General features: G+C 40.2%; 1 protein-coding gene and 1 long non-coding RNA gene across 3 annotated transcripts; one reads left to right on the top strand and one right to left on the bottom strand.

The window, feature by feature from the left end:
* Positions 1-2095: 2095 nt before the first annotated feature.
* gnai1 (guanine nucleotide binding protein (G protein), alpha inhibiting activity polypeptide 1) lies at positions 2096-19099 on the bottom strand. Its single transcript, XM_044186433.1, has 9 exons — positions 18622-19099; positions 11621-11663; positions 9722-9863; positions 9086-9243; positions 6541-6669; positions 5140-5269; positions 4779-4932; positions 3910-4137; positions 2096-3346 (listed from the first exon to the last, which is right to left on the bottom strand). The coding sequence occupies exons 1-8, from the start codon at positions 18737-18739 to the stop codon at positions 3947-3949; spliced, it is 1065 nt and encodes a 354-aa protein (XP_044042368.1). The 5' UTR covers positions 18740-19099; the 3' UTR covers positions 2096-3346; positions 3910-3946.
* Positions 9766-18611, top strand: LOC122871385. Of its 2 annotated transcripts, none has more exons than XR_006376859.1 (3): positions 9766-9886; positions 15043-15162; positions 15402-18611. It is a non-coding gene; the product is annotated as an uncharacterized LOC122871385 (long non-coding RNA). The 2 variants fall into 2 exon arrangements; XR_006376858.1 differs by lacking the exon at positions 9766-9886 and adding an exon at positions 11670-14844.
* Positions 19100-19271: the final 172 nt, after the last annotated feature.

The following is a 19271-nucleotide window of genomic DNA, read 5'->3' as shown; positions in this document are numbered from 1 at the left end:
TTTGTAAAAATTCTGAAAATAGTGAGAAATGCTTTTACTATTACCCAAAGTGGCACCTTCACAACCACTAGTCGAAACCTCAAAATTATTAAATGAAAATAAAACATTAAAGTAATTAAAAAGAAAAGAAGATTCTCACATTTGAGAAGCTGGAACCATGAAATGTATTTGCATGAAAAATGACAAACAATCATCAAAACAGTTGCCAGTTAATTTTCTGTCAATCAGCTAATTGATTAATCGACTAATCGTTTCAGCTGTACTTGTATATACTGTTGGGTAGTTTAATTTGTAACAAAACATCATATTTTATAAGCTCTCCATATGTTGGCAGATGCACAACTGCAGCCACATAAACGTTAAACCAATATAGAGTCTGTGGTACAAACACACAAGCAGTAAAACAAAAATCAACGAGCCCACCGGACACCACTGACTACATAGTATATTACCTCCACAAGGTCACAGAAACAGCAGCCATATGCAAATTAAACTCAAACAGGCTATGCAGCGGGACAAAGAATGTAAATAGGTTAGCTGGAAAGTGTCAGATCACTTTCCAATTTAGTAGGACATGATTCATCTTGTATGTAAATATGTGGCTTAACTTTATGTTCAGTATGCTACCTCATCAAGTATTAGCACTCATGATGTGGTGGAGACTAAAACAGATGGAAAAAGGAGAGTGAATATTGGATTAAGATTCACCAGGTGCTAATATTAATATTATTACCACTACCATTACTATTACTTTACATACAAAACCCTGTTTTTAATTACACCTTTTTGAGTTATATACTATTCCATTGGTCGCCCACTCAGAGCTCGGTTCTGCTTGAGGTTTCGGCCTGTCAAAAGGGAGTTTTTCCTTGTGCTTGCTCATGGTGGGAATTGTTGGGTCTCAGTAAGTAATCTTCTAATTAATCTTCTAATCTTCAAATAATCTTAAAGAGTACAGTCTGGACCTGCTCTATATGAAGTGCCCTGAGATAACTTCTGTCATGATTTTGTGCTATATAAATAAAATTGAACTGAACCAGGTGGCCAGATGCAGACTCCAAATGAATGCTAAAAGTTGATCTGTGTTAGTTAGATGTGTAATAAGCAGCTATTTGCTAACAACTTCGCCATATCCACTTTATAAGGTAATGGCAGTGTTGTGTTTTTTTCCCGCTGCCAAAATCAGTTAATGCAAAATCATAGAATACATTTTTGTGCAGCTCTCTCCCTATGCATTTACATAAGGTGATAGAAATCGCGCCTCCCAGTGTCTCCTCTGAAGAGATATTGTTAGAAACAAGAAAACAATTATTGCCATCACTGCTGGTACTTACAGGTCATGTCACGGAACATTTACAATGCAAATTGTGTTAGGGTGACACACCTCGAAGAAACACATCAGAGTGTGGAAACACCCCTGAGAGTGCTTTACATCAGTCATTAGCAAATAAGAAAATTTGTATATCAGTACATGCAAGTCAACCTTTTTGGGGTGGCTAAATGTTCAGGCATGAGCCTTTGCATTGAGTACTATGGCAGGTAACACAGCCTTAGAGGCCACGGAGGAACACAAATGTAATGGAGGTTGTGTAGACTCCCTGTTTGGAGATGACAAGGTGCCTCACTTCATAAGAAATGCATATAGGATGTTTAACAGTACCTGCTCTGTATGGCAAGTTCGCCATTCATGATGATGTGACGTGGCACACAGTGCGACTACACAAATACAGAAGCATCAAAGCATGAGTGCGTGGCCAATTACTGATAAAAGCATCTTCTAATAAAGTGGGCTTTGCATTTGAGATCCATGATAGAAGAAAACAATTCAACTTTGAGAATATTTAAAAGACCCTCTCAGGCAAATAACAGATATTAAATTAGTTTGAGGTATTCATGCATTGGGAGAGCATGTGATAGCAGCATGCCATTTAAAGGAAAGATGCAAGAGACTGGAAAGAAGAGGAGAATTTAATTGATTTATCCTGCTTTGTGCTTTAGCAGCCAATTAATAGTGCAACAATTTATCATTCATTAGTGTAACAATGCTTCTTTAACTGTTGATGATACATATGTATAATGATACAGAAACTCCATGTGGTTTGTAAATGGTTTTTATTAGCAAAATAAGGGAGATGAGTCTACAAAGATTCTCCATCCGTGGAGAACATACACATACATCAACAGTTGTGGCAGTTTCTTTATATGAACAGATCCAGGACCGTATTTATCACTCTTCTTGGCAAAGTCGTACTGATCGAAAATCACAGACCAGGCTCCCTTGACCATCTTAGTTTCCATCACCTGACTGAAAGGCTTCATGGATCCTCAAGCAGCGCCTCTACTCTCAAATCATCACTAGACAGGATCCAAGAACATTGTCTGAACGTTAAAACATTTCAGACCTCATTCTCACCTTTACAACCATCTTTTCTGTGGTTCAGTTTTTCTCATTAACACCAAAAACTCCAAAACTCTCCTCCAAATACATTAAAATCTACATTAAAATGTGCCTACTCTGGTCTTTCCACTTTAAACACTTGAGCATATTATAAGCTCAGTGCCTCAACTAACCATTTTCCGAATGGTTGGGAAGAATGGATATTTTGTACACTGTTTAAAAAGCAGACCCCCAGATCTTTGGGGTAAATGTAACAATATACATCTCAGTATTGTACTGTGTGATCGCCAGTAGGCCTTCCATTGTCATGGCGGGTGGGGGTGGGGGTGGGGGGTTAGGGGACTGTGGAGGCTACATGTTGGCCACCATGGAGACCCATGTACCTTTAGACCAGAGGAAAATCTTCCTCCTCCTGATAGCTCAGTGGTGTGCACATAGAAGATAGCAAGGACACTAACATATGAAAACAGTTTACCTCTTTATGTTTAGAACAATTCAGCAGGCAACAGAACAAGCATTGGGACTACGACCGCAGTAAAAGGCATTTGAAGGCACAAGTACCATCAAACTGGACTCAAACCCCTTTTCTTCCCTTTTGGTTGTAGGGAAGGAAGAAAAGAAGCCTTTGCACCAACAGCAAAGTTTCCTTTTCGAGAGACAGCGGCAGAAGGAACAGCAAAAACACCTCCTCCTACTCCTCAAAAATTAAAAACAAAAAACAAAATGGTAAAAGTAAATTTTAAAAATGTGCGGAAAATTTGCAGTGACGCTTTTACAATGATACAAACATCCTACACAAATGTCGTAATGCTAGTTCAAAATGTTCCAAGACAAAAACATAAATAAAGCTGTTAAAAGTGGCATATAGTACAGCACTGGTCCGTGACTGATCCTCCCGACTCTTTTCATCTTCCCCACCAAAGATGCACAATAAACTGGCTCCACTGCCTGAGGACACAAGAGGAGAGAGAAAGAAACATGAAGGATGTGAAGGAGGGGGTATGGGTGCGAGTTGGTTTTGGAGAGCACGACCTTGCTTGTATCGTTTCACAATAATCTAAATGGAGCAGAAAATGTATTTAAGCCTTTGATAAAAGAAGGCTGATTTCAGCGACACAGTGATTACATTATACATTTGATTATGATGGATTATGCTACATCTTTGTGGTCAACTCCAGCTATGCTCCTCCATAATTCTGAATGCTTACGCTCTGGAAACAAATAATTTGAAGCCAATTTGTTAAACACATTTGAAAGAGATAAGCTAGAATGCAGGCACACACTTAAACCAGACTCCCAAGGTTTCCTCAGCAACTTCCACTGCATCCTGATGCTATTCCCTCCAACCCTTCTGCCTGGCTTAAAAACACACACACACGCACGCACGCACGCACGCACGCACGCACGCACGCACGCACGCACGCACGCACGCCAGGCAAAAGGGTGCAGACCTTGGTTGAGCTCTGGTTGTTAGAAAGATTAAGAAGGGATGATGATGAAGAGTTCCTTACCAAGAAAAAAAGGTTGTCATCTTCGTTGTCATTATCCTCAGAAGAGACCACAGTCTTTCAGGTTGTTCTTGATGATGACATCGGTGACAGCGTCAAAGACAAACTGCACATTCTTGGTGTCTGTGGCGCAGGTGAAGTGGGTGTAAATCTCCTTGGTGTCCTTCCTCTTGTTCAGGTCCTCAAACTGACACTGAATGTAGGCAGCTGCTTCTTCATATGTGTTGGAGCCTGGAAATGATGAGGAGCAGGAGCGAGTCAGGAAGTCACAACATAGGAAAAGGCATTGAAAATGTATATTTGTATTGTTCGAGGACTGAGTGACATGGCTGATCCGGCTCATCCGGCTAACTGGGCATTCTGCTTGTTCTTGTAAAAGGAGGAGTTAACAACTGTGTAAGCATTTCTTGTCATCATATTATATATAAAAGCTGAATGCTTAAAGGACTTGTTCAACAAAAGCTCACTCTTTAACATGCATCTTTTTTCTTTAATTCATACAATAACTGTAAAGTGTAAAAATGACAAGTTGTGGTTTTATGGAGGGTTGGGTGCCGAACTATTTTTTGGTCAGGAGCAGTAACTTCCAGAAGTCTTCCAGAAAGACATAGTCCACATAACCCTCTATAACACCACAACTTGTGATTGTTACACTTTGGTTTTACATGGATTAAACAAATGGCATGCAATGTGATAATTAGTGAGCTTTAGAGGTGCTGGTAGGTTTTAGTTTAGGCTTTGGACAGTGCCAGGCTAGTGGTTTCCCTCTGTTTCCAGTCTTTATGCTAAGCTAAGCTAACCTATTGCAAAAAGCAAAAAATAAATAAAAAATAAAAATGAATTGTTTACACAGAAAATGTTGCTGATCTTACCAGCGTATTCTGGGTAGCAGATGGTAAGAGGACTCTTCTTGATCTTCTCCTCAAACAGGTCCTTCTTGTTGAGGAAGAGGATAATGGAGGTGTCTGTGAACCACTTGTTGTTGCAGATGCTGTCGAACAGCTTCATACTCTCATGCATTCGGTTCTAAAGGGAAAAACGGAAGATGATGTTGACCATTGTGCTTTGCTCACTGATCCATAAACATGGAAAGATCTTGAATGGAACCTGTCCTTTATTTCTACTTCTCTGACCCATCATGATTCCAGTAAACAGAGACAATGTTCCCACTGTGTACGAACACAGAGTGCCTGCTATTATGTTCTTCCATGAGTCAGTGGCTGAAGCACTCACCATCTCCTCGTCCTCAGCCAGCACCAGGTCATAGTCACTGAGGGCCACGCAGAAGATGATGGCGGTCACACCCTCAAAACAATGGATCCACTTCTTCCTCTCAGACCGCTGACCACCAACATCAAACATTCTGGAGGGAGGAAACAAGTAAACATGTTAACATGTTCTCCAGCATACATACATACACAATACAAGCAGTGTTTATGAAACAAATGTCTGGGAAGAGTTGTGTTGTTAGCAGTGCAGAGAATACTCAAGTGTCCAGCAAATGCCTATATTGAACTGTGCATTCAATGAAGGAAAATCAATTCAGAACAAGAGCAGACTTTTAGATTCTGCACATTCTGTTTTCTATTTGCTCAGTCAAAAGGTATAAATGTGGGGCATTTTATTGCTTCCTTTAAAGTGTTTAATGGAGGGCCATTCTGACTAAATGCACATCAAAGTGGCATGAACTCTACACGTCAGACATGGTGTATATATCTTCATACATTTCTCACATTCAGGAACAATTTCTAGACAAGCAAATCCAACTATGAAGAGCACTTTCGAATCAGATTCCAAAGGGACACTGTATTAAAGAATCCCAACCAAAACAAATGCATGCAGCTGTGGCACTTGAAGAGAACCAACAAAAGCCTAATTTAGCTCCTGTAATAGCTCCTATTGGTCTACTAAACTGCAAAAAGCAGCGTCTGGAAATATTATGGTTTTAAAGGCAGGATTGGGGGCGGGATGTCAAAAGAAAATAATTAATATATAATTAGTGCTCAAATAAAAGTAAGTAAACACATTTAACTTGTCAAAACATGTGAAAGACAGACATCCTGGCTCAGCAGGTCAGTCCCCTTTCATTCTGTTTACCTTCACAGTTACAAAGTCATTAAACGGTTGGAACCGTAAAGAAGAAATATTGCATTTGATATATCTGCTGTGAAATTCCTACATTACATAGAGCAATGGCTGCCTTACAGAAGTATTAGTAAGTAATGTGTTGTAATATACAACAGTGACAATAATGGTGTGTCATCATGACTGTTTAAGCTGCTGTCTGAAAGTGCACAGAAAAAGACATTAGTAAGACTCTGTATTTGTGTGTGTGTTTATGGACCATATAATATGGTATTTCTCTCTTCTGTTTTGTATGAATTTCAATTACACTGGCACTAGCTACCAAAATTCTGGTATCATATCATTTCATCAGGCCTGCTGCCCCCACTTCCTGTCTTTGTTTTCAACAGAGGGCTATAACTGAGTCATCGCTGTGTCACTGTGTCACAACTTACAAAGAGATTTTCTATGGGAGTGAACGAGTCAGTAACAGGATGGAGAGCTACTAATTAAGCGATCATGTAAAACACTTTGAGTCTGAACCAGTTGTTACAGTGAAGAAATTCTCACTTGAAGTGCAGGTCCTTGAATGTGAAGTGTGTCTCCACAATGCCTGTGGTTTTGACTCGGGTCCTCAGGACATCCTGCTGAGTTGGGATGTAGGTGGCCTGGGATATCCTGTCCAAATCGTTCAAGTAGCTAAGAGAAGGACACAAAAGGAGGGAAAACAAAAACAGCAGAGAGAAAAGGGGCAAGAGAAGAAAAGGGAGTGAGAAAGAGAGCAGGAGGGGAAACAAGTGGGAGAAAATGTGTCAGAAGTATCAAGGTCAAGTGTGTACCAGTTGAACAAACAACTCCCAATGCATTCTCAGTGATAAACCAGGTTGGATTCCATATTTCCGACTGAAAACAAGTCATGATTCAAACTGTCTGATTGAAACAGTTTACTTCTTTGAGTCCAGCGTATATCAGATGACTACATGTTTTGTAAAATCAGGACATACCTGTACACATTTGTGAAATTTGACATTTTCTTGACATTTTCAGTTTCAGTAAAATTGTGTTTCACCCAGAGTTAGGTGAAGATAAAAAGCTGAACACACAGTGAGGTTACAAGATAAGATACATCATTTGCCTGTGGTAAATTTAGACACCATGGCCCGATGGCTCAGTGGTTAGAGCCGTTGCCTCACAGCAAGCAGGTCCTGGGGTTTTAACCTGGGCCCTGGTATTTTCAGTGGGGAGTGTGCATTGTTTTCTCTTTGTTTGGTGGATTCCCTCTGGTTTCCTCCCTGGGTCTAAGGATCTGCAGCTGAATTGGAAACTCCCTACATGCAAGTGTGAATGTGTTTGTCAGTCAAATACCTGCTGGGATAGGCTCTAGTGTTCTCATGGTCGTGAATGGGAATATACAAGTATAGAGAATGGATGGGATTTTATCTATTTTTTTTATCATTTTTAACCAAAACAACATTTACTCAATTCTGCTGATTGTAGAGCTATTTACACATCGAAACTTTTCGAAAATATGTTAAAAGTCAGCTGTATGTACTTTGGCTTTGCAACTCTCCCCAAAATGTAGGATCACCTGATGGGAGTTTTTTATACACTGCAACCGAGTGAAATGTATTAGGTCCATCAAAGAGCCCACTTCAATGTCCAACTGTAAATATTTTCCTTCACATTCAAGCTCAAAATCTACACGGTGAGTCGATTTTTGAAGAAAGACGCCTCAAGTTACACAGAGCAGATGAACCGGGCAGGAAGTCAGACACAGAAACAGCATGGAGAACCCGGTCAATTTCAAAATAAAACACCTGTGCAAATCAATAACGTCGGGCAGGCAAACCGCTCTGCTTTTGAAATGCTCCCGATGGGGTATGAAGCTGCTTGGAGGACGGAACAAAACCGGCATTATAGAGCCGTGCCTGGTCGAATCCCGGTGTAAATTTGTTTTTTTAACGGCAGAAATATTTTCAACGTTAGGTGTACGCATGAATGAAAATGCACTTTACGGAATGATCCAGTCTCATCCAAAATGATGGCAGACTAAATTGTGAGATCACTTCACAGATAGTGGCACTATAGCAACTAAATTTTAAAACTTTCGTTTTCTGAAAAACTTTAATGTGAATTTGGTTTCAGATTTAACTCTCTAACAATGAATTCTGGACAAATGTTATGTGCATAATATTTGTTGTCATTGTATGGGCACATATGCTGTCCTCTGACAACCTACATTTTCACACACTGGGTGTATTTTGACCCAAGCTAATACCTCAAGGTTATTGCTGATAAATTACAAGGGAAAGATATTAGTGACCTCTAGTTGCCAGCAGACAAACACAAGCAATCTCCCCTTCAAGCAAACAAGCCTTTTGTTTGTCTTCCAAGGTATTAAGTGAAGTAAAAAACACACAAGGTTTAGCAATGTTTCCTATTCATGAAAAGCCCCTGGACAGCAGGATTAGAGGAACCAATTAGAAAATTGTCAACAACTGCAGCTCCCTTGGCCTGCTACGTAACTGCTGATGTTTGTTCTGCAGCAGGAAAACAAGGCAAATGGCCTTTCTCCCAACAACACATAGGAGCTGCCTTGTGATGATATCATTTGTTTCAATGCCATGGGCTCTTGCACAATGTATAAAAGATTCAGGCTGGTCAAGGAAAATAATCGAACAGTTTAGCTTTTCTCTGTATTTGTGCAATTTCTTTCCACTTCTTTTTTAAGCATGTGGCAAATGTTCCTGTGCTAAGGTCAAAGATTAAACAGTCTTTCCAGCCACTGCTCTTCAGGCTTGGTGGAGGAGGGCAAATATTGACAGTGTCCAGACAGATGCATTGCACTGTAGCTTTCTGCTCTCTGAGCATGGTTGAAGGCTGGGACAACTTGTGTTTGGCAAGTTGCGGCAGCAGCTTTCTGTGTGTTTGCAGTGGAATGGCAGTAATTTGGGAGTCTAGTCATCTGATGTGAAAGACTTTGTCATTAAAAGTTGCTGACATAAATTGGTGTGGGTAGGACCATTGAGTATTTTCAGTGGATGACTCACAATTTTGGCGAACCCTGCAACTGTTACCTCGGTTGTTTGTGTGTGTGTGCGTGTTTGTGACTCACTATGCTGCCGAGTCGTTGAGCTGATATTCACGGGAGCGGCTGAAGCAGGCTTGAACACCTCCATCCTTCCACAGTCGCTTAATGACACCGGCCAGCTCTCCTGTCATGAAGCCTTCCTCTGCTGAGCCCGCCAGCACAAACAGCTGCCGTGCATCGTCCTGGGAGAGGAGTTGCGTTGATGTCAATATCATAAATCAACCATCCAAGTCATTACACCACAATTATAATTAACATTAATCTGCTACCAAGCTGAAATGCCAGTCACAGGGTTATAAGGACATTTACGAGACAGCTGCTGATCAAATGACCAAATAATTTGTGCTCCAATTTTCTTGTCTCGTCTTGTGTATACATGTATGCAAGCAAGGACGTTTCTCACTGTAGAAGTGCAAAAAACATTGCAAAGCATCACGTCACCTAATTTGACTTGATTTTAAATATATTTTTAATGACTTCTAGACAACCTGAAAAGAAATCATGACTACATTCAGAGCAAAGGCTACTTTCACAAGAGGGTTTGGTGACAGACTATTCCAATGTTAGTACCTGCTTTTTTTCCAACACCACAAACTCAATTCAGGTTTCTACTCTAAACTGACCAAATTACACTCCTCTCTCTCTCTCTCTCTCACTCACAGCTCTTGCGGCATCGCCAAAGTCGATCTTGAGGCGCCCCATGGCTCTGATGATGGCGATGATGGACTGGATAGTGTTGCTGTAGACCACAGCCTTGTACTGCTTACATTCCTCTTCTGAGTAGCCTGCCTCGTGGATGATCCTGCAGAAAAAGGGATAAATATGGTCAGTAGATGCACCATCTTCCAGCACTCCAAAAACTTGTCTGATACAGCAACAAACAACAGCAACCAAATAGTTCCAAATGCTACCATCATAGACAGAAAATTCTCCCCATTCAATGATGTCTCCTCTTTTTCAGCTTTCTTAGAAATAAATGACTTGTTTTCCTTATTTAATATCTCTTTTAATACTCTGACCTTACATGCTCATTGTAACGTCCGCAGAAATATTGTCAAGCCACAATGGCCCTGATCTCTATACTCTTCATTTCTGGCTGCTTAAATCACAGTCATCCAGGAACAAGAAGCTTTTTCTACGGTTGCATGAGTGTAAATTACTCTGGATTAAAGCATCAGCTGAATGCATACAATGTAAAATTATTATCTTGGAGTTCAATGTTTATTTTACCTTAAAAATTCTAAATGAGACTGGATTAATAATTTGTTGTTTTACTCACTGGTCTGTGGTTAAAGAATGAGGCTGGCATTATTTTATATTATTGTCATTGTCAACAAATCCCATGAAAAGCACAAAACCAACAATGCCTTAGTCTATCTCTCAATACTTTTTGTCTTCCCTACCTTGTCAGTGGCTTTCAGCCCCAAGCCAATTTGTTCCTACTGAAGATGTGAATTCTACTAATATATTGTTTAATAATAATTTTCTGAAACAGCTGGGCACCGTAGTTTTTACAAAATGTTACTTAAGAGGGAGTACATAGTACATTTGTTGGGGACTATTTTAAGCTAGGGATTTGGTGTGCTAGTAAGTATTTATGGCAGCAGACCTGTGAATGTGTCACCCAGTATAATGGTGTGGCTTAGTGATGTGTTTTTATTAGTTTTTGGACAAAAATGTAGGTCTGTGGCGCAGAGGAGTAAGCTACGCAAGTAATACTTGTCAGTAGAGCTGCAACTGACAATTATTTTCATTAATCGGCCTATTATTTTCTCAATTAATGAACTAATTGTTTGGTCTATAAAATGTCAGAAAATAGGTAAAAATGCCTGTCACGATTTCCTAAAGCCCAAGGTGACATTTTCAAATTGCTTGTACTGTTTAACAAACAGTTTAACCCCAACCCAAAAGATGCATAAAGCAACTTTCACCAGCTTAGAACATGTAAATGTAAACTGTCAGCTGTATTATGTTACAATAGGTATATAAGGTAAAGTAAGTCATTTCCTTAAATTAGACAGGTACTGTGACAGGAAATCAGTACAGTGATATCATATCATATCAGCACGATATGGATTTGTTGTCACTGCTCTGCACATCCACACAAGTAAAGAACCAATAGATGAAGCGATATCAAGGCTGTACAGCTGCTTAAAAATGTAAAAATGCTGAGCATCTGACATGTCTGCTGTTTGATGAGTGTATCCGTGAGGATGTTTATGAAAAATGTAATTCATATGCAGGACACACACAGCATGTGGATGATGTATAGGCAGAGTCTATACTAATGTATTCTGCTGGGTTGTCTTCATGATTCATTATGCATGGTACCTGTTTGTACTGTGATTCACAGAGCGTAATATTACCCAGAGATGCTATAGAAGCATGACTGCTGTTTGACACTGTTTGTGTTGTGGAAAATGAATACACTCTCAGTGCCATTATGCATATCTGATGAGAGAAGTCATTGTTTATTCACTGGAAGAAGAAGGAAAAAAGTTTGTTTTCATTGTTTAGTGTGCAGAATGATAAGATGCAACAGCAGCTAAATTAACTCACTTCATCTGCTTGACAATTGTACTTTTCCCTGATTCACCAGCACCTGGAAAAGACAGAGAAGAAAAAGAGGTTTATTAGAGAGTGTAAATATTTCAAGAGGCTAATGTTGCCTGTAACAAGCCAAATACATTTTTAAAGCTTATGTCAATCAGTTCACTTCCTTTATCTGCATAAAAAAAAAGCACTTACAAAGGTTTTATACAATGATCTAATGTAGCCAAATGGCATGACAATGAACAATGAGAAAATGAAACATGATCATAACCACCTCAACCAAAGGAGAAGTGAGAAACTGAGTGTATGTGTGTAACTTGAGGTCTGTGTATGACTTGAGTGGAAGTTAAAAGGAATCTTTAAACCTCTGATTTGGCCTTTGCTCCAGGCAGATCCAAACTAGTATACTGATTACTTTGCTTGCTAAACTTGCTCTCGTTCAGTGTTACTGAATCGGACACTGTATAAGCCAACTGTGTGTTTGGAATTTTATTAGCAAAAACTTCACATCGTCGAGGCTCTCGGCCTTAACGTGGCACACAACTAACGATAAAGTAGATTATTATTAACAGTGCTGTGAAGTGTCGAAGAACATGGTGTCACTCTAGGATGGGAGGGCACTCGGCGCTGGTTACTAAGTAGATTGACGGCTTTGTAGTTGAGACATAGTTGAGACAATGCTATGATGAAAAGAGCAGAGGGAGAGATAGGGCAAGCATAAAGGGAATCAGACTGTCGGTGCGGCTTTTGCTTTGCGGATCTCTCAAACGTCACAGTGCCATGGCAACTGCTCTTGTTATATCCAGGACATCTCTAGTGTGAGGCCACAGTCACCTGAGGAGGCTTTGTGGTTGTGAGAGTGTGTGTGTGTGACATGTTGGCTTCCACTGAGACCATTATGTATTATGCATCTGCTGCTCTTTTTCCTTTACTGTACTTGATGTCCCCATAACCAGTCACTTGGAAGTGCCCTTTTGAATTTTTTTTATATTTTACCAATCAAAGCCATCTGTGATGTCCTCATAAACCACATTCATTAGACTCTTGTCCTCTAGTGGGTATTATCATAAACTACATTAGATCTACTAATGTGCACTCAACGTCCTCAAATTACAGCAGCATGGACTTGGTTATAGCGATGAAATTGGTCAGTTGTCACTGACGTAAAGCTTCTCTGCCACTAGGGAAGATTTTTCAAACCACTTGAGAGTGGCTATTCCCCAAGTAAACACCCCCAGCTTCTCTCTCAGCTCTAGAAATAGAATAAGGGGAAGTGGAATCATACCATGAAATTTACCATTATGTGTTACCTCGTGATACTGTCAGCAGAGACAGGATGGTTTACTCTTGCATAATAAATCATCCGCCTAATCTAGTTCCACTTTCCTTGCTGCTGCTGCAAAAAAAAAAAATACAGAGTGCATTTTTGACACATGGCACTTGTAGTTGAGCCTGCTTCATGCTGTTAGAAACAGCTCTCCTTGAGCATTATTTATAAAATATTTAACACAAAATTAATACATAAACATATATGTGTACACTACCTGTGTGAATTCCTACAAACTTTCCCTCAGCAATAACTGCATGCTATCCTGGCACTTCACCTTCAGTATAATTAGATTCACCTAAGGACACATTATTTTAATTATGTGTCACCACTTGAATGTCGGAGCACCCTGGAGGGGGGTTACGGTACAGTGGCAGCTCCCTGTCCTCTGAGGCCAAACACTAGCTGTGTGAATCCCTGTGGGACACGCACACAGACGGGAAATACGCTGCTTGACTGGGCATGGCTGGCCGGTGAGCTGGCACAGTTGCCCTCCTCGGCCTGCCCAAGAGCCATTTTCACAATGCCATAGACACTTCACATACGGACGCAGTGCCTCTCAATGTGGGACGCGTGAACATCCACTTCAGGCGGGCTATGAGCTCACACTGAAGTTCGGGAGTAGCCTCCTTATAAAGGAAACTTTCAGCTAACTGCTAGTAATGTGACTTTTCTGTGGTTTCTGTGGCTTTTTTATGGCTTTGTTTGCTAAAAAAGTGTACCTTATTGATAAGTGTTATGAGCAGAATATACAAAGGCCTCACATCTAGATCTGCAACTATTTTCACAATTTATTCATTTTTTCATTATCATTTCAGCCAGTTAGCTAGCAAAAATACCAAACATTTCATGATTTTAGCTGCTCAAATGTGATGCTGCTTTTCTCTATTTCATATCACTGTAAACTGGATATTGTTGGGTTTTTGACTGTTAGTCGGACAAAACAAGACATTTGAAGATGTCATGATGGACTTTGTGGCGAGCATTCTTTTCACTGTTTTTTGACATTTCATAGACCAAATGGTTATGAAATCGAGAAAATAATCATAAGATTCATCAATAACGAAAATAATTGTCAGTTGCAGCCCTAGTCATATCAACCAGAACATTTTTCAAATAGAAAATAGTGCTGCTTAAATTAAGTGGAAATGATAATGAGGTGCATCACATTGGTTGAGAAATACTTGGATACTGTGATCACCTTGTATCACAAAGACAAAATAAACAGCAATGTTTGATGGACCATTGTGGGAATTTACTGTAATTGTGAAAACATTGTGTCAGAGAAGTCTTTTGCCACTACTGTTCATAGTACAGAACCCTCATAGAGAAACAGAACCAGTTTACAGAAATTGAAACCAGCTAAGGTAATAAGCCTGCCTACTAAGTGTTCCTATTGTTAAATTGGCACGAATACCGTAAATTCAGTGTTTTCAATGAGACATGAGCTACGTGTTTATGTAAGTGACTTGGCTCTGGCCTCTCAACACCAGAGATATCGTTAGGGTGTGGTTCTTGTCAAAGCCTCTAGGCTTGAGGAATACAAAACACAGAGTCCTGATTTTGACTCACACAAAAACACAAACACACACACACACACACAGGCCTTTAAGGGTTACATGGCACTTCAGGCCTGACCTATCGGTCCTCATGCAGAGTCATGTTACACACCCACCACAGCTTTGATACGCCTACCCCAAAACAGCTACAGATTCAAAACCACTGGAGCAGCTGGTTTCTGTTTCTAGCGGTTCAAACTATTGTAGGAAAATCCAAGCTAACCCTTCCAGTGAAAATGGAGGGTTTTTTTCCTTCTTCTTCCACAGAGAACAGAGCCGTTTCTATCTACCAACCGCAAACACATCGTTCCTCTTGGAGCTCCCCCTGGTTGATCTTCCACTAAGTATGGAGGCAGCAAGGACGTGGATTGTTTTATAACAATGGCAGTATGGATACTGTGATTAAAATGGCTACCATGCCTGGGCCTTCTCCATTTATAGATTAACCATATGTCGCTGCTAATTCTCTTGGAGATGTGATGGAGCAATGTGTGCTTGCATGCCAACCAAAGTTAAAGTTTGTAAAAATGTCTCTTTTTCAGGCTCCTCATTCACTACAGTTCATGCTGGCTTTTGGGTCAAATCAATGGCATGAAGATACATTTCTGTGGGTCAGGAGGTTTATGGGGGCCAAGCAGCTGGTCCAACACGTCCACTCTTAGGTAAGCAGTCCAAGGACTTGAGTAGGGCTTATGAAGTTTGGCACAATGTGCTAACCACATTAGTGATGCCACATTAGCAGCATGAGCCCAACTCCCCCGTTTTTCACTCATATTCTGTCATATACATCCCTCTTCTCTTATACATTTTATCTGTCTTCTACATTAATTTTCCCCATTATGATTTATTGTTCCTCTCATTCACTATCCAGTTCCTCTTTTTTTTCTCCCTCTCCCTCTAGCGGGATTTAAAAATGAGTCACTCACGAAGGATTCCAGGAGCCTCCGAGCAGTGCTACCCACCAAGGGAAATGACTAGCTATCGATCTGCCAACAAGCAGATCGATGTTTCCCACACACACTGGCACAGACTGAACTATTCACAGAGATGTCCAATGATGCTTACAGCAATAAAGGAATGTAGGAATTAATCTACTTTGATTGTCCGTGTGAGGGGCCCTTCGTCTCTACGATGAGTGACACAGTCATGCTGCACTACATGTTTGGCAATGCTGGTTACATCATTTTAAAATGTGGAAGACATAAGAGAGTGAGACAAATGACAAATATTAGACAAAGGGTGAGGATTATTAATAAAATCTTTCCACAGTTGCAAGACAGCTATAGAAAAAGTAATTAGGCTGAGGAGATTGTAATCTATTTTAGCATGTAGATATGAATAGTAGTATAATTGGGTCCTGGAGATGATGGGAATAAAATGAGAGCCAAATAAAGACTAAGAGCTAAATGAGAAATATGTTCAGTTTCCAAGAGAAAAAAAAAGTTGACATTCCCTCTCTCTACAAAAGACACCTGAGCCTGCCAGCTGGTTAGAGTGCACACAGACTCACAAAGATTCAAATCATCTTTCATGCAAATTGATGTTTTTACGTCAGCGTAATGATTTCATGCCAGTCACAGGCAGTGCACATAAGTCTGTGGTTAACATTTAGGACAGCACTGGGGAACCAGGTGGTCACCACATGAACCTGCCTCTCCTCAAATCACCAGAGGTTTGCTGTATACACAAATATCTACACATTTGGTAGGGGTCAACTCCATGTGATATACAAAAAGACCTTTTTTTAGTAGCATACACCACATCTCTACAGCCCTGCCAGCCTTTTACTACCAAGCTACATGTTTTGTTGACTTTGCTGACAGGCTGTGTTTAGACAAAAGCAAAGCATACTCCAGAATTGCTTGCGAATCAACAACTCCAAAACAGTATGTTTTCAGTGACTGTTTATCTGCAAGGTAAACAACCCAAACTCCTAACTCAGGGCACCTGCTTCTCTGCAACAGAGCTTTTTCATTATTAATGCTTCAGTCATTAACAGTGTTCTCATCTTACGGCTCCTCTTTTTCGTTCTCATGGTGTCCTAACCTGTTTGTGTGTCACTTCAGGCAGAAACCTGAAGAGGCTATCACGCTGAATGGATCAAACACAAATGGCAGGAAACTGTGCCAACGCAGCCACGCGTGTGGCCACACGACCTGGCACACAACTATCACTACAAAAACAGCTATTCTGAGCTATTCCAAAAACTGGGAATGATTAAACTAATGCCATAAGGTTTGTGTCAAAGGAACGACTGATGAAAACTCATATTCCACCCCACAGCAGCATAGCAGAAACTTGACCTAACTTGCTCGCTTTCAATCAGCAAGACCCATCTAGCCTCCAAGCACCTGAGGAATGTGGTCTACACGTTTAGCAATAAAATATGTACATTCTTGTTCAAATAAAATTACACTAATGTCACACTATATGTTGTATGTATCCCAAGAAATGTAAAGATTGTGTCCTTTTGATGATCATGATCAAAAATGTTCATGATCCAATGAACACCAATAAGAATTGTAGAAAGCGTGTTGTTAAATTATGCAAAGAACATGAGGAAGTGTTTATCTAGCTCTGGTTCACAAATCTGTCCACAAAAGCCACTAACAGCTCTTATTCTGTGCCTTTGGTCAGGTGTTTGCCTGATATTGGTATTGGCTTCAGACTTTGTGTCTTGGTAACCCACATACCATGTGTGTGCATGTCAACATTTCCCAAAGTTAGGGGATTGATGGAAAACTTTTTTCACCTACAGTCTCTATTTACAAGGATAACAGTGTTTCCCCAAATGTAAGTAATGCCATTAATTTACACATGGCTGGCTTCTAAACGCAGGCAGTTCATATAACTGCAAGAGGAATGACATAACAAAACACATGTAATGAATGCAAGAAATTGCAATAATGAAGTGTAAAATACTTAAGTGGGTGTACTGTGCCATTCACAATACATTCCCATGGTTGATTTTAAAGGGATATATCAATTTACCAAAATAATAGCCTATGGTGGATTCTTACACACTACTCAAACATGAAGAGAAAATGGTTTGGTACACAAAAGTCAGTCAAAATTGGCCATTGCTGAGAGTAATGAAAGGGTCATGAGGCAACTATCTCTACATCAGCATGCCATGTCATACCACTACTTAGTTATTTAAGTTAATCAATGGCAATTAAGTTTAAATGTGTACTATTTTAATCTCATGTTTCATCATATGTTTATGAGGCTTCTAACTAAATTAAGCCTTTTTGCTTAAGATTTTTGCTACTTCATCATTGTAATTACCCACATTCATTGCACAAGATGCTTGCTCTTTATGGAAATCTCTGTTTATCTTATTCTTGAACTTGAGATGAGAACAAGACAAGGTAACAAGATATACAATCTGGCTTTCAAACACAGGAAAACTGTAGATAATATTACAAGAGGGGAAAAAAATCCCTTCAGCCCCTCATTGGGCTCAAGTTTGATTTTACAAGCAGGGACTGAACCTTTAAACATCCTAAAATGACTGGACTCAACAAAGTTTTCAGTCACATTCAGTAAGGCCTGGGCCCCTAATGAGCCATAGGTCTATTTTCACTGCATCGCACTGGACTAGACGAGAGGAAATGTGCCATTGTTGAAAGGATTTAGTCGATACAAATGGTCTACCCAGAGTGCAAAACGGATATAATGCCAACAGCAGGGGAAAAGAAAGAAAAAAAAAAAAAACTTGCCATGTATGTAATTCTGACAACACATTTTTAATAAAACTTTAATAAAACCCCAATTAAATACAGTTTGACGTTATGTTTTTTTTACATTTTGGCTAGTAACGTTTACTATTTTTGTTTTCTGTTTGGAAATAACGCTATGTTGAATTTCGTGACCAGTTGACAGTTGACGGTTAACTCAAGCTAGCAAGGAGGGAAGTATGCTAGCGATGCGGAATTTACACTCCGTAACACTTCATAATTGACACCACCTAAAACAAACCATTAAGAAAATTAGCCAACAGTAATGTTGTTTTCATGGCAGGGTGCGTCCCCCCCCCCGTAGCTAACACTGTTGTAAGCGAACACACAGCGAAGTTCGTCCACCGACCGAGTCCCCCCCATCATCTTCTCCTTCCTTACCGAGCAGCAGCAGCTTGACCTCCCTGGCTGCCTTCTCCCCGTCGTCCCGCAGATTCCTGTCGATCATTTTACTGCGCTCCACCGCCGCCTTGTCCTCTGTGCTCAGTGTGCATCCCATCCTCGACTGTATCCCTCAGACCCAGGTGGTGTAAAAAAATATATAAAATACCATATATGCCCACATTAAATGGTTAAAACTGCCTTCACCCCGCACACACGCCCTTTTTTAAATGACAGTCAATCGATCTGTTCGGGGGAAAAAAAGAAGCGATTCGACTTTTCAAAAACAGTGTGGCGTTTCTTCTGTCCGCTGAAATATTTTCGTCTTAAAATCCTTCTTGCATCCGAGGGAAAGCTATTTTGATAGCGAAAAAAATCCTTGGTGATTTGGTCTCTGACACCCGTTCGCCTCCATTCGTTGCGGCGGCTACTGCCAGTATTGTATGTATGGCCACGACTGGAGAGAGCAGCGCGGTGTGTTCCGCAAACAGCAACAACAATCATACTTCCGGTCTGAATCTTAACAATAAAGGTGTCATTTCAACAAACATAATACTAAAAAAGACATTTGTAAACATTCTCTGCAATATTTTCTTCGGTAATAACTGCTCCATACTATACTACACTCTGCTGAAAGCTCATTTCTTCTC

This window comes from Siniperca chuatsi, linkage group LG23 (genome assembly GCF_020085105.1).
Source record: "Siniperca chuatsi isolate FFG_IHB_CAS linkage group LG23, ASM2008510v1, whole genome shotgun sequence".
NCBI classification, from domain to species: Eukaryota; Metazoa; Chordata; class Actinopteri; order Centrarchiformes; family Sinipercidae; genus Siniperca; species Siniperca chuatsi.
Note: the sequence above shows the minus strand (reverse complement) of the source record. Positions and strands in the feature narration are given on the sequence as shown.

What these genes read in the sequence shown, in the direction of transcription:
- gnai1 (XM_044186433.1), bottom strand. Translation starts at nt 18,739, where the DNA reads ATGGGATGCACACTGAGCACAGAGGACAAGGCGGCGGTGGAGCGCAGT. An exon ending in GGTCAAGCTGCTGCTGCTCG is followed by an intron (nt 11,664 to 18,621) that starts GTAAGGAAGGAG and finishes TGTCTTTTCCAG; the next exon opens with GTGCTGGTGAATCAGGGAAA. An exon ending in TTGGCGATGCCGCAAGAGCT is followed by an intron (nt 9,244 to 9,721) that starts GTGAGTGAGAGA and finishes CTCCTCTCCCAG; the next exon opens with GACGATGCACGGCAGCTGTT.